The 15,446-nt window shown below is 39.6% G+C and overlaps 2 protein-coding genes across 3 annotated transcripts; one reads left to right on the plus strand and one right to left on the minus strand.

Moving 5' to 3' along the window:
- Nucleotides 1-9,689: 9,689 nt before the first annotated feature.
- LOC107767786 (E3 ubiquitin-protein ligase MPSR1-like) lies at nucleotides 9,690-10,754 on the plus strand. The gene has a single exon (XM_016586875.2). It carries the CDS (start codon nucleotides 9,926-9,928, stop codon nucleotides 10,619-10,621), a length of 696 nt encoding a protein of 231 aa, XP_016442361.1. The 5' UTR covers nucleotides 9,690-9,925; the 3' UTR covers nucleotides 10,622-10,754.
- Nucleotides 10,755-12,952: 2,198 nt separating this feature from the next.
- Nucleotides 12,953-15,233, minus strand: LOC107767787 (myb family transcription factor PHL8-like). 2 transcript variants are annotated; one of them, XM_016586877.2, is made up of 6 exons: nucleotides 14,853-15,108; nucleotides 14,650-14,726; nucleotides 14,472-14,532; nucleotides 14,312-14,381; nucleotides 14,157-14,226; nucleotides 12,953-13,699 (listed from the first exon to the last, which is right to left on the minus strand). In XM_016586877.2, the coding sequence occupies exons 1-6, from the start codon at nucleotides 14,986-14,988 to the stop codon at nucleotides 13,130-13,132; spliced, it is 984 nt and encodes a 327-aa protein (XP_016442363.1). In that variant the 5' UTR covers nucleotides 14,989-15,108; the 3' UTR covers nucleotides 12,953-13,129. The 2 variants fall into 2 exon arrangements, with proteins under 2 accessions (XP_016442363.1, XP_016442362.1); XM_016586876.2 differs by having other exon boundaries at nucleotides 14,312-14,532; nucleotides 14,853-15,233.
- Nucleotides 15,234-15,446: the final 213 nt, after the last annotated feature.

The raw sequence follows: 15,446 nt of genomic DNA on the forward strand, positions 1-15,446 counted from the left end.
CGGCTACAAAGGAGCATGCCGACTTGGTCAAAAAGGTAAAGATTTTCGAAGTTAGCAATGAAGACTTAGCCATGGCAACTAACGACTAAACCTTGCAGGTTTAGCAGAAGATTGACTAGATCGACCAACTCCGAGCTGAAATGAATGAGGTACAAGCCATGGCTAATGTTTGGAAGGGCAAAATGCACTGGCTAGCTTCGGAGAAGGAGACCGCCCAGGCACATCTGGCATCGGCAGAAGTTCAACTCCGAGTGGCAAAAGAAAAGGCCGATGCACGGGCTCGACAAAACGAGGACCTTCAAGATCAACTGGGCTCGACCATTACTGAACGGGATGCCTTTGTTAAGGAGCTCAAAATAACGAGGTCCAAGTCGGAAGCAATCAGGGCCTATGCTGAAGAGATGGTGGCCCAGTATAGGGCTGATGACGAAGTAGCCGAGGCTCGCCTGAAAACTATTACCGAGTACGTAAGGCCGTTATCTCAAAGGGAGACCCTTTAAGAGATCCATTCCCGAGGCTTCAACCTGTCAGTCGAGATCAATGAGGCGAAAAGGCTCGAGGTCGAGGCCAAGAAGCTAGCTGAACCCGAGGATGAAGAAGGCTTTGAGGGCTCCGACAAACCCAAAGATGAAGAAGGCTCTGACGATTTTGGTGACGAGGCGGGTTCTGGTGAAGATCAGGCGTAGGTGCCTTAGGAATTTTTGTCTTTATTTTTCCATCTTGTAAATTTATTTTGTTGAGGCCATTTTCATTGGCCTTTGTAAAGACATTCTGGAATGATATATAAAGATTTTTCCCCTTTGGCAATTTTCAAGTCTATTACCTTTAGCATCCTTTTTACAATTGCAAAGATTTCAAATGTCTTAGCGCAGAATAAAATGTAGTAATAAGTTATTTTTCGGATATTCGAACAAGACTTGTCCTCGATGGAAGTTTTGCTTGAAACTTATTGGGGATCAGAGTGACCGGAAGCTTTCCCCAAGATGTTTGTTTAAATGTTTTTAGACTATAAGTTTTCCAAGGATAACCTTTGAACAGGTTTGGAATTTTGTTGAAGGCCTTATGTTTTGATTACGGGCTTTGAACGTCTCCGAATTATTTTTAGGATGGCCGTAGCCTTTTAAGTTTGGGCACTACCTAATAGGTCTTGTGCCTCCAGGTTTTGATAACCCGAGCCATCTGAACTTACCCAGGACGGCAGTCCCCGAGTGGGGGTAGCCTTGTGTGCTCGGATAGGGGTGGACCTTGGGCTGAACCCGAGGATGAAGAAAGCTCTGAGGGCTCCGACGAACCCGAAGATGAAGAAGGCTATGATGGATTTGGTGACGAGGCGGGTTCTGGTGAAGATCAGGCGTAGGTGCCTTAGGACTTTTTGTCCTTTTTTTTGCATCTTGTACATTTATTTTGTTGAGGCCGTTTTCATTGGCCTTTGTAAAGACATTCTGGAATGTATATATAAAGTTTTTTTCCTTTTGGAAATTTTCAAGTCTATTACCTTTAGCAGACTTTTTACAATTGCAAAGATTTCAAATGCCTTAGCACGGAATAAAACGTAATAATACGTTATTTTTCAGAAGTTCGAACAAGACATGTCCTAGATGCAAGTTTTGTTTGAAACTTATGGGGGCCCGGAGTGACCAGAAGCTTTCCCAAAGATGCTTATTTAAATGCTTTTAGACTATAATTTTGCCAAGGGTAACCTTTGAACAGGTTTGGAATTTTGTTGAAGGCCTTATGTTTTGATTACGGGCTTCGGACGTCTCCGAACCATTTTTAGGGCGGTCGTAGCCTTTTAGGTTTGGGCATTACCTAATAGGTCTTGTGCCTCCGGGTTTCAATAACCCAAGCCGTCTGAACTTATCTAGGACGGTAGTCCCTGAGTGGGGGTAGCCCTTTGGGTTTGGATAGGGGTGGCCCTTGGGCTCGATAGTTCTCGGGTAAGAGTAGCCCTTAGGCTCGATACTTTTAAGAAGCAAAAAATATTTGTTAGCAAGTCAGAAACTTTCTTTCATTTCTATGCGTAACATACAAGATTGTATAAAAGCTCGTATTGCGGTCTTTGTGACCTACTCGGGCACGGTTCATTTGATCGTTTGGCCCTTACAATGAATCCTAACCACCAAGCCTAGACTGTTCGAGCACAAAGTTTCCTTTCTTGCTTAAAATCATGACCTGAGGGTGATGGCCCCTAGTATTCGAGGTCAATCTTCGAGTGGACTCGGATACTGTTGATGCGACCATTGACTCCGATTTAAAACCGGTCTTCGACTCTAAGTTAGCACGATTAAATGTTGCCTCATTAAAAATCTTGCCGGAAAACCTATTTGGGACAAAACCGGTTCAAGGAAAAATGAGTGCAACACATGCTTTCAGGCCTAATCAGCTACATTTTCCTTCGGCTATTGCCTGCAAGTGTTAGCTAAATTAAAGAAAATGAATGATGGCGTACCTTAGCAGTAGTATCGTTTTAAGTGGGTCACGTTCCACTTTTTTGGTAGCTGTGTGCCGTTTCCTGCTTCGAGTTTGTACGAACCTTTACCGGTAATCCCGATGACTCAATACAGACCTTCCTAGTTTGATCCTAGCTTTCCTTCATTCGGGTTCCGGGTGTTCTGTGTTACTCTTCTTAATACCAAGTCCCCGATGTTGAAATGTAGGAGGTTGGCTCTTCGATTGTAATATCTTTCTATCCACTATTTTTGGACGGCCAGCCGGACTGGAGTGGCCTCGCGTCTCTCATCCAGTAGTTCTAGGCTCGTGCTCATGGCCTCGCTGTTAGATTCTTCGGTTGCTTATCAAAACCTGAGACTCGGTTCTTCCTCCTCGACCGGTATTAGTGCTTCGGCGTCGTAGACCAACGAAAATAGGGTGGCCCCTGTACTGATTTTGAGGTTGTACGATATGCCCACAAGACTTCGGGCAAGACTTCCTTCCATTTCCCTTTGGCATCGGCCAACCTTTTCTTAAGGTTTTAAAGGATTGTTTTGTTCGTCGACTCCGCCTGCCCGTCCCTACTAGGGTGATAGGGTGTTGATAAGATCTTCTTGATCTTATGGTCCTCGACAGATTTGCTTTGCTGTCGATGAATTATTTCCCGTTATCACATACTATCTCGGCCGGTATACCGAACCGGCATGTGATGTTGCCCCAAATGAAGTCGATGACTTCTTTTACCCGGGCCTTCTCGAACGCTTGAGCTTCAACCCATTTAGATAAATCGTTAGTCATAAATAGTATAAATTAAGCCTTACCGGGTGCCCATGGTAGGGGACCGACGATGTCCATTCCCCACTTCATGAACGGCCAGGGCGATAAGACCGAGTGTAGTAACTCCCCGGGCTGATGGATCATTGGTGCGTGCCTCTGACAACCGTCACATTTTTGCACAAACTTCTTCGCATCTTTCTCCATGTCGACCCAGTAATAGCCGGCTCTGATTATCTTATAAACCAATGATTCTGCCCCCGAATGGTTTCCGCATGTGCCTTTGTGAACTTCCCTCAAAACATATTCGGTGTCTCCCAACCCCAAGTATATGGTGAGTGGGCCATCGAATGTTCTTCTGAACAGAGTATTATCTTCGGACAGGCTAAACATGGCCGCCTTCGTGCGCAGAGTTCTCGATTCTTTGGGATATGAGGGCAGCTTCCCAGTCTTCAGGTAATCTATATACTTGTTTCTCCAATCCCAAGTTAAACTTGTTGAGTTTATCTCGGTATGGCCTTCTTCCACTACTGATTTCATGAGTTGTACGACCGTTCCAGAGCTGAATTCATCGTCATCAACCGATGACCCCAAGCTAGCCAGAGCATCGACTTCGCTATTTTGATCCCGAGGCTCGTGTTGTAGAGTCCATTCCTTGAATCGATGAAGCGTTACCCGTAGTTTATCCAAGTATCTTCACATTCGTTCCTCTTTCACTTCGAGTGTCCCACTAACTTGATTTACCACAAGGAGGGAATCGCATTTAGCTTCGATCACTTCGGCCCCCAGGCTCTTAGCCTATTCGAGACTTACAATCATGGACTCATACTCGACCTCATTGTTAGTCAATTTCACAGTTCTAATAGATTGTCTAACTACGTTACCCGTGGGCAGCTTTAACACGATATCGAGTCCGAACCCCATTGCGTTCGAGGCACCATCTGTAAAGAGGGTCTAGATCCCCGAGGTTAACAACAATTCCTTTTCGACTTCGGGTATTAAGGCCAGCGTGAAGTCGGCCACGAAGTCTGCCAAAATTTGAGATTTGATGGCGATTTGGGGTCGATATTCGATATCGTACCGCTAATTTCCACGGCCTATTCGGCCAATCATCCCGAGAGCTTGGGGTTTATGCATTATGATCTTCAATGGGTAGTAGTTACGACATATATGTGATGGCATTGAAAATATGGCTTTAACTTCCTGGAGGCGCTTAGCAAAGCGAGCGCCAATTTCTCCAGGTGAAGATACCTTGTTTCGGCCTCGCCTAGAGTCCTGCTAACATAATATATAGGAAATTGCGTACCTTTCTCCTCCCGGACTAAGACTCCACTTACTGCTATCTCGGATACCGCTAAGTACAGGTACAACTGCACGTCTGTCTTCAGAGTATGAAGCAAAGGTGGACTCGAAAGGTACCGTTTGAGTTCTTCCAAAGCTTGCTGGCACTCTGGGGTCCACGAAAAATTATTCTTCTTTTTCAACAATGAGAAGAACCGATGACTCTTATCGGAGGACCTTAATATGAACCGACCCAGGGCAGCTATACACCCGGTTAACCTTTGAACGACCTTGAAATCGTCTACTACAGTGATGTCTTCTATAGCTTTGATTTTGTCGGGATTGATCTCGATTCCCCGGTTGGACACCATGAATCCAAGGAACTTCCCGGACCCAACCCCGAATGCACATTTATCTGGGTTCAGCTTCATATTATATTTCTTTAGTATGTTGAACGTTTCCTGCAAATGTTTCAAATGGTCCTATGCTCTTAGGGACTTAACTAACATGTAGTCAATGTAAACCTCAATTGATTTTCCTATTTGTTATTCGAACATCCGGTTTACTAGGCGCTGGAAAGTGGCACCGACATTCTTTAGTCCGAACGGTATTACATTATAACAATAGGTGTCGTATTTAGTGATGAAGGTAGTCTTTTCTTGGTCGCCCGGGTCCATCAGGATCTGGTTGTACCTGGAATAGGCATCGAGAAAGCTGAGTATCTCGTGACCGGCTGTCGCATCAATCATGCGATCGATATTAGGCAAAGGAAAAGAGTCTTTAGGGCATGCCTTGTTCAAATCTTTTTAGTCTACACACATTCTTAATTTATCTCCTTTTTAGGCACTACTACTACATTTGCTAACCAATGCGGGTACTTAACTTCCCGAATGGAACCTATTTTAAAGAGTTTGGATACCTCGTCTTTGATAAATGTGTGCTTGACTTCGGACTGAGGCCTCCTCTTCTTTTTAACCGGCTGGAACTTCGGGTCCAAGCTCAGCTTGTGAGTGGTTATTTCTGGAGGGATCCCAGCCATATCAAGATGGGACCAAGCGAAACAATTTATGTTATCTATAAGGAATTCAATGAGTTTTTCCTGAGCTCGGGAGTTAGCCCTGTGCCCAGGTATACCTTCCGATTGGGCAAGTGCTCGATCAATTTGACTTGCTCCAACTCCTCAACCGTTGACTTGGTGGAATCGGAATTGTCAGGGGCTATGGACGACCTAGAGACTCCGTAATCATCATCCTCGTATGTCTCCTACTTTTCTGGTTCGGTCAGGGACGACGTCGGTGATTGCTATTTGGCTTCTTCTTTGGTAGCTGAACTAGGGTTCTTTGATGTCGAGAGTGCGGATATCGGGGTCACCTAATCGACAGGGAACATTTTTGTTTGCAGCCGGTTGTTCTTCGTAAACAGTCTTGATCCCTCCCGGTGTGGGGAATTTCAATGCGTGATGTAGTGTCGAGGGTACTACCCTCATGTTGTGAATTCATGGCCTTCCGAATAGAGTATTGCTTCACATATCTCTTTCGATCATGTAGAACTTTGTTTCCTGAACGGTTCCGACGGTGTTTACCGACAGGGTTATCTCCCCTTTAGTAGTCTCGCATGCCATGTTAAATCCGTTTAAAACTCGGACCACATGCACTATCTGGTCTTGTAGACCCAGCTATTCCACGACCCTCGATCTGATGATATTGACCGAGCTACCTGGATCAATTAACACACGCTTAACTCGAGATTTATTTATGAGTATAGATATTACCAGTGCATCATTATTTGGTTGCACGATGCCTTCAGCGTCCTCGCCGTTGAAAGATACGGTTCCCTCTGGTAAATAATCTCGAGTCCGTTTCTCCCTTCTATTAGACACCTTAATGCGCTTTAGCATCGGTATTTGAGAGATGTCAGCTCCACCAATGATCATGTTAATGATGTGTTGAGGTTCCTCTTGCTCGATCTGTTTGTTGGAGTCCCTGTTCCTAAAGTGATTTTTGGCTCGATCACTCAGAAATTCTCGGAGGTGTCCATTATTGAATAACCGGACTACTTCTTCTCTCACTTGTCGGTAGTCTTTGGTTCTGTGACTGTGAGTGCCATGATACTTACACATTAGGTTGGGGTCCCTTTGGGCAGGATCAGATTGCAATGGTCGATGCCACTTAGTATCTTTGGTGCGTCCGATGGCTGATACGATGCCGACAGCATCGACGCTGAAGTTGTACTCTGATAACCTCGGTGCCTCCATAGACCCGATGGATCTGGAGAAACCATTTTTGCTCATGAGTTCCCGGTTATTATGACCTCGATCGCTCTTTCTTTCACTCCTCGCATGGTTGCGTCCAGATCCATTACCCATTCAATCTCCATTGTATGGTTGATACCGATCTTTGTTCGATCTTGGTTCATGATCGACAACTCTTTTGGATCTGTCACTAGTTTTGATGGGACCAACAGATCCGGAAGGGGCCCCGAGTTGATCGTCTTCGACCCTAATTTTTGATTGGTACCTATTATGGACGTCGGTCCAAGTTACTGCCAGGTATTTTATCAAATTTTGTTTCAACTGCTGCGAAGCCAATGAGCTTTGGGGGTTGAATCCTTGGGTGAATGCCTGAACGGCCCAATCGTCCGTGACCGGAGGCAGATCCATCCGTTCCATTTGAAACCTCGACACGAATTCCCTGAGCATCTCGTTATCTCTTTGCTTTACTTTGAAAAGGTCTGAATTCCTGGTCTCGACCTTGATGGCCCCGGCGTGCGCTTTTACAAAGGCATCTGCAAGCATAGAAAATGAGTCAATAGAATTATGGGGTAAGTTGTGATACCATATTATAGCTCTTTTTGACAAGGTCTCTCCGAACTTTTTCAATAGAACAGATTCAATTTTGTCATCTTCCAAGCTGTTCCCCTTGATGGCGCACGTGTAGGAGGTCACATGTTCATTTGGATCAGTTGTTCCATTATACTTCGTAATTTCGGGCATACGGAACTTCTTTGGGATCGACTTCGGAGCTGCACTCAGAGGGAAAGGCTTTTGGACAAATTTCTAGGACTTCAGGCCCTTCAGTATTGGTGGTGCTCATGAGATTTGATCGACCATAAAGTTATAGGCCTCTACTTTTTTGTCATTTTCTTTTCTCCCGATTTCACCCGTTTTGTCAGTTCCTCAAGCATCTTTATTATCTCGGGGTTGGTCCCGGGTTCTTCTTCACCCGGCCTTTCTGTGGCCGGTTCATTTCTGCGAACAATTTCCTGGGATGGTTCGGGCTCAACTCTGCTGGGGGCGCGACTTTGGTTCTGCAACTAGGCTATTGCTACATATCGAGCCTCTAACATTTCAAAGATCACCCACAAGTTGATCCCATCACCTTCGTCGTCGTGTGTACTCCGGGCTATCGTCCGAGAAGGCTCCCCCGCGAATGCTATTTTCGGGATCAGTAGGCAAGTTTGCTTTGATAGCCACGTGTGAGTTAGCATCGATCAGATCCGCGACCGGGACTCCGTTAGGGTCAACAAAGGGCACCTCCTTGCTGGGCACCACGTTGTTGTTCTCGCCATGGTGGCCGGACTCAGCATCAACGTTCAAATGGGCAGATTGGCAGTTTGACATTTTTAATTTGACCTGAAATAAAAAGCTCAAAGAACAAGTGTAAAATAGAGTGTATTATGAAAATTTGTATCAAATTGCCACTATTATCCTTAGCCGCACAGTGGACACCAAACTGTTTACCCTAAAAAACGGTTAACAATTGAATTTATATGTGATTTTAAGGATATGTGGATTAATTCAATACAAATGATAAATAACGTTAGATTAAACACATAAAGGATGTAATAAATTGTCAAACCAATTAAGAGGAGTGATCCCGAACTCAATAACAGCTTAATAAAATGCCTACCTTCGATCCCGGGCTCACAATAATGAAGAACTGATGAACAAAAGTAAGAACTTTGAATAAGAGAGAAAATAAGAGTATATTGCCTTGATATGCGTGTTACAATGTGTCCATGAATAATAATCTTTCCCATTTATATAGTAGGGGAGTTTTACCCTAAGTACAATTCTAAAAAAGGTAAAAATCTTCCGTTACGCCGATCACCGATACGATCCGAGATTCGCGCTGTGATATCCAGTTGGGTACGGATATCACAGTCCTTTGTTAGTCATGTGCAGCTGCTCGGTGATGCTCTCCGAAGTCTCAACCCTTAAATCGGACCTCAAGGACATGGCCCTGATATCCCCGAGGGCAGGTGTTTGCCCGATCCCTGATACGAAGGGCTCTTCGTTCTGACTCCGATACGTACGGTCATCTTCCCACTCCACTCGGCTCACCGGGAAGTCGAGTCATGCGACGGGCTCGATTTTACCGGTATATACTTATCTTACCGAGGTTAAAGTAAACGATGATCCTATAAAGGTCCACCATAATTTCTTGCAGTCCGTATGGATTGGATGGTCATATTTGGAACTAGAATTCCTCTTCTTACGATCCAGAAAGAGAGTTTAACTATATTTCATTAAATTTCAATTTACAATTTCCCAAAAGCTCTGCTAATTATTTTTACTCTAATTAGATTCTTTTAGAATAAAAAAAATTAATTTGAAATTTAGTATAAGGTAAATAGGAAAAGAAAATGAAATTAATTAATTTAACCGCCAAAAGATATGAAAGGATAGTTAGAACTTAGAATCTATCTACATTTTTATTAGAGATCTCGTTTGAATTTTAAGAATAGAAAATTTCTTGTACGGAGTTCTTTACCCTGTTACTTGTTTGCTGACACGAATCGGGTTAATCAATTAGTAGTAGATTTCGAATACCAATGATTAAATAAAAAAACATTTTGAAATAAAGTAAATAATCTTTACATTGAAAAGTTAAATCCGATCTCTCTTATTCATCAAACTTGAAACCAAAAACCAATATCTATTTAGATCAGTTTATTTACGTAGAGATCTTGATCTCCATTTTCTATCTCTAAATCCGAAAATGAGTCATTTCTCTCTGCTTTGTAGAAAGCTATCTTATCAAATATTAAGTACACATTTTACATCTATTTAATTATTTGGTACAAATATTAAATTCGAGTAAACCTCACCCAATCGTATATTTTCTACAAGTTGACAATTCAAGGATGCTGGAGCATAGAACAAAAGTGAGACCCACTAGTACACGATTAAGTCCCTTGAAAATATCTGCCTCTACCTGAAAAGGACTGCAAAAATATATGGATAAACATTTATTAAATAAATAAAAAATCCTAGAATCTCTCCAAAACTTTACTGTTACATAATTCCAGATCCTTCTACAACTTTCTGTGATCTCCCTTATATTCCTTACCGAATCTTCACCCCTTTTTCATTACACATCTTCTCTTAGACAAATTACTCTCTCATTCTCTCAAAATTTTCCAACAAATTCTCAATTTAATGGCTTCAGAATCAGAATTATCAGCTACTGAGGCATCATCATTCATTGAAAATTTGATCAATTCAAGAAACAGAGACTTTTCTCTGTTTTTACCCTTTGTTTTAGCTTTCACAAACTCGTCAATTTCTTCAACTCCAGTTCAAGATTCAACTAGCCCAGATCAAGAAACACAAGAATCAACAACCCCATCTGATTTTCTTGATCGAATAATACTTATAAACCCTTTAACACAAGGCATGGTTGTTATAGAAAACCGGTCTTCCTCTTCGAATTTTGAATCTTTTTTGAGTGATTTGTTGGGAAAAGATGGTCCGCCACCAGCTTCAAAAGCATCAATTGAAGCACTACCAAATGTGGAAATTTGTGAAGAAGAAAAAGGGGAGTGTGTTATATGTTTAGAGGAGTGGGGAGTTAGTGGTGATGAGGTTGTGGTTAAAGAAATGCCATGTAAGCATAGGTTTCATGGGAATTGTATTGAAAAATGGCTGAAAATTCATGGGTCATGTCCTGTTTGTAGATATAAGATGCCTGAAGAAGAAGGTGAATTGAATAATAAGAGTGAAAATAGTGGGAGGAGAAGAGAGATTTGGATGAGTTTTGGTTTAGGAAATGATAGGAGAAATGCTGAGAATAATCAAACGGTTTCAGGTAATTCAAGTTCGGAAAATGAGCATGATCATGAACCAGAGGTTTAGAGAGGCATTTTTTTTGAATTCTTTTTGTTTTTTTAGTTTCAGCATCTTTGTTTTCTTTTGGAATAACATTTGTATAGGGGCACATTTTGTAGTTGGTTGGATTGTGAAATGAAAGATGATTTTTCAAGTTTAATTGATCTTTTTTTCTTCTTTTACATAAGTATAGCATTGATGTTGATATTTAACTGCTACAACGCATCAATTTAATATCTTACATAGGGGTGGGCGTTGTCGGTTCGATTTTGTAGAAGTTGGATTCAGTGTATTCTGTTTTTGATTTTTGATTTTAATAATCAAAATCAAACTATAATAATTTTGGTTCAATTAGATTTATTTATGTTCGGTTCGGTTTAATTGATTCAATTATTCGGTCTTAAGCCATAATAAAAATATTACGAAATAACGAAAATAGATTTTTTGGTGGCAGAAAAAGATAAAAAAATAAGAAATTTCATCAAATACACGAAACAAATAAGAATCTTTATGCAAGAAAAATTATTTTACATTACAAAAACAGAAAAGAAAATATTATTAGTATCTTGTGTTAAGCTTGTATTGGTGCAAAATATTTAAAGCTAAACTATAAAAAATCAAAATCTTCCTAATTTAAATTTTTGTATTAACATACATTAATCTGGCATGGTTCGATTTTTTCACTCATTTAAAAAGTAACAAGTAAGATTTATTTGATAAGTTTCAGATTGAAATTGTTACTTGTTGTCATTTTGTGTTTCTCTTTTTATTGATATTCCGTGATAGACTTTTAATTTTAAGTATTTATGTGATTTCTGGTAGCTAATTTCTCTTTGTTACTAGCATATATAAATCCATTATTTAGATGGTACAAATTTCTGCGGTACATGTTTTTTGTAAAAGATATGTCCATCTTGGACAAGGTGACATGCTATATGTCATGACACACCCAATGAATTGGGCTTCTTTAGGTTGAGAATTAATTTTGGACTTTAAGACTAAGAAAGAATAACAGGGTAAGGGACTAAGAGTCCAAAAACTGATTCTTAGACAATATTTACATAATCTATAAGATGATTGTGCGTAATTTTATAAAGGGACAGTTTAGTACATAAAAAATCTTATATTTAAATAGGGTTCGGGAAGGGTCGCACAGTGTATAACGTAAGCTCTCACCTTAAAAGATGTGAAAATAACTTTACCGAAAATAACTTTACAGGTACTTCAAGTTCCCTTCATTTGTGGATAATTTAATGCTTAATATTAATTGATAGTGTACTGAACTAATTGAGCTTCTCTGTAGCCAAAAATGAAAAAAAAGGTAATGTTGGGGCTGCATTAGATTTGTACAAAAACTTCTTAACAGTATAATTGGACTGCTAAAGGTCCAATTAGCTTATTCTGTTATTGGGCTAAGTTCATTTGGACTTTACAAAATTTGGAGTCGTTTAGGCCTTCATTAGTTCATTTGGGTGATATTTCACCTTCACTGTGGCTAATTCATGTTTCTCTCAAATTTTTTGTTTAATTTTGAATGTCACTTTTCAAATACTCTCATGTGTTTTAAGTATTAAGTTACCAATTCTTCATTCTTTCCATCCTATCCTGATTTTGGTTAAGCTTATATTTTTTTTCCCAATATTAAACAAAGAAAGAAAGTGTCTGTGGTTAAAAAAATATTCATTGCAATATCTGATGAGTGACAAACAAGAAAGTCACCATAGATTATGAGCGGCCAGACAACAATATAGAGATTAAATTAAATAGATAGTGTAGACAACTTAAAAGTTAGAGAGTTATACCTTCACTGCAAAGAAAGTTGGCACTCAACATTTTCAATTTAGGCCGGTGAAGTTGCTACCATGTGACCGAGGTCACGGATTCAAATCGTGGAAATAGCCTCTTGCAGAAATGCAGGGTAAAACTGCGTACAATAAACATTTGTGGCCCGACCCTTTTTCGGACCCCGCGCATAATGGAAGCTTAATGCACCATGCTGCACTTATTTTTACAATGCCTAATGGTATAAACAAAATGGCCTCATTTACTCTGGAGTACATTCAATCATTTGTATTGATTTCTAAATATTCTTTTTTGATGTACTTCCAAGTTCCTTGCTTGCATCTTTAGAAAAGAATAGCAGAAAATGGGATTCTTGGAATATATACATTGTCCAAGTTTAACAGTTCATATGCAGATAAGTTAGAATATGGAATCAGAAGAAAAAAGAAAGGATGACATTTATAAATCAAATTGACTATCTGTCTTGGGCTTATTCTCAGCATTGGAATATATGCATGTTCTTTTGTAAATGTGAAACAAGAAAAAAAGGGGTTGTGCATTTGTGCTCTCATTATATCCAATACTTATCAATGTGAATATACTTTGAAAAGTTCTTTCAGTTTCATTCACAAAACAATATACATATACTTCTCTATAAACAACATACTAGCTGTAGGAATCAAATGACTATATAGGAAATAAAGTATAAGCTTAGAAGCATATATCTACTAATGAAATTACAAGATACAATAACTATAACCATTGAAATTGCTCTACTTCCTTGTTCAAGTCTATATCTTTTGGACCATGTTCATAGTCATTTGGGCACATACTATTCAAACAAATGGTCTCCGAAAATTCAATCTTGGCCAAATTTCCATCACTTCTTTGACTGTGGCATCTTTTACTAGATGGTTGTTCAACACAAATATTATTTCTTCTCCTCTTTTTTTCTTTAGTTTCTGGATTCAATGAGAGAGCAATAGAAGTATTCGTGTTCCGCGTATTATTCTGATCTTCTTTCCTTGCTGAGCTCTCAGAAGATGTTAAAGAGCTTTCGAGTGAACACAAGATTTCACCATTCAATTGCTTTCTTTCTGTATCTTTTGAGATTGAACCATCAATTTCTGTTATTGCTGATAATGGAGAAGTTGGACAACAACCCATGTTAACCATTGAAACTAATTGAGAGAGTTCAGCTTTAGCAAGTTCTACTCCAACTGAAGAAGTACCATATCCTGCTAGTGTTTCCTGTGCTTTCTTCAAAACTGATTGTAAATACTTGCCTTGAGCTTCTATCCTCAGTTGTAAATGTCTTTGTACCTAACATACATACAAATTTGTAAATACAACATCAAAAATAACTATGCCTCGATCCCAAGTTGGGGTCGGCTATGTGAATCTTCATTGTCTATGTTGCTCAATTTAAGCTCATTTCACTCTAATATTATACAGAATACAAAAATATTACAAGACCACAAATTTGTACATATGTGAGGATTTATCATAAATTGATTAGTTTTCCATTGATCGTTAGACTACTGCAACCCTCTTCCTTTATTAGGGGCTTGAGACCAGTAATGTGAGTAGATTTCGCCGGTGTGAGTATGCTCACATTTCCGGTTCCAAACCCGTACAGAGGAGGAGGTTGCTGTAGGCTGATACAACCAACATAAAACTAGTCAAATTTATGCTGAATCCTCATACACATAAAATTTGTAAATATCTTGGAAAATTATGCACATGAACATAAGCTAATATTCATATTAGATAAATTTACCTCAATCTGTTGATGAAGTTTCCTCTGGACCTCCATTTGCATTTGTAAAGCTCTTGCTATTTGCAAACTCCTGACAAAAATTTTAACTGGTGAGATGTTTTTATTGCTTGGTTTTCTATGTTACTTTATTGCATTCAGTGGGAAACTATCATTACTCATTCATTTGATTCTGAGCTCCATCACAATTGTCCAAATATAACTTATCACTCTGAGGCTCTCTGAATTCTGCATCAAAATAAGTCCTCTGATTTAAGCCTCTTGAGATTTCATTTTCCTTTGTATTTTCAGGTACTGTTGCGCACAACTCCAACTTACCTTCTTGTTTGTTGTCATCAAAAGATTGATCAGTGGCTTGACTTTTCCCAAGACGATATTTCTGTACAGCAAAAAGAGTACTAATCAATCAGTACACAATATCCACCCCAGACCCCACTCGTGAGCTTTCACTTAGTTTATTATTGTTGTTGTTGTAAGGTGACAATGAGACAATTACCTGCAAATGACTCTTGAGGTGATATAAAGTTAGCCCATGAATATTCATCACTCTCATCAATGATTTTGGTGTTGCCTCTGCATTATCAATCAAATAACAACGTTAAAATCGATAACAAGACAGGTCCTCCAAAATTATGCATATTTAGAGGATTTGATAGGGGTGCAGTGACATTTTTGGAGAATTCGAGCAACAATACTCACCCTCTGGACCTCCTAGTTGAGCGACTGCATCGATGAATTGTTGGTGGAGATCAGGAGTCCATTTTAATCTAGGCTTAGCATCACTTGACAAAAGTAAGTTCATATCTTTATTTTGCTGTGCATTTTGTAGAGCCATTTTTGTTGTTGTTGTTGTTGTTTTACAACTTACTAGGATGACAAGGTGCAATATATGTATGTGTATTGAAACACAGAAAAGAAGTTGTATTGTGTCTCAAAAATGTGGCAAAACTAGTAGTATATATAATTGGGAAGTAGTTAAGGGTGTCCCATGTTGTTCTCACTCCATATCTGGAAACATATGTTGGGAAGGGAATATATGCCTTATGAGCTGTGGCCCTTCTTTTCTTCCATTTCCCATTTCATATCAAACTTTTTCTTTATTTTATTTTCTTCTGTTTCCAAGTTATTTTCTTTCTCTTTCTTCTTTGACTTGAAAGGGTGTGAGAGAATCTTTGATACAGCAAAAACAAAGAAAGCAAAACACACTTCAATTTAAGTCTCAAAAGGAGAGAAAAGGAGAAAAAAGTGTTTAATTTGTTTTTATCTTCCTGTTTTTCCTTCTTATATTTCTCT

The sequence above is a fragment of the Nicotiana tabacum genome, chromosome 24 (genome assembly GCF_000715075.1).
Source record: "Nicotiana tabacum cultivar K326 chromosome 24, ASM71507v2, whole genome shotgun sequence".
In the NCBI taxonomy this organism is placed as follows: Eukaryota; Viridiplantae; Streptophyta; class Magnoliopsida; order Solanales; family Solanaceae; genus Nicotiana; species Nicotiana tabacum.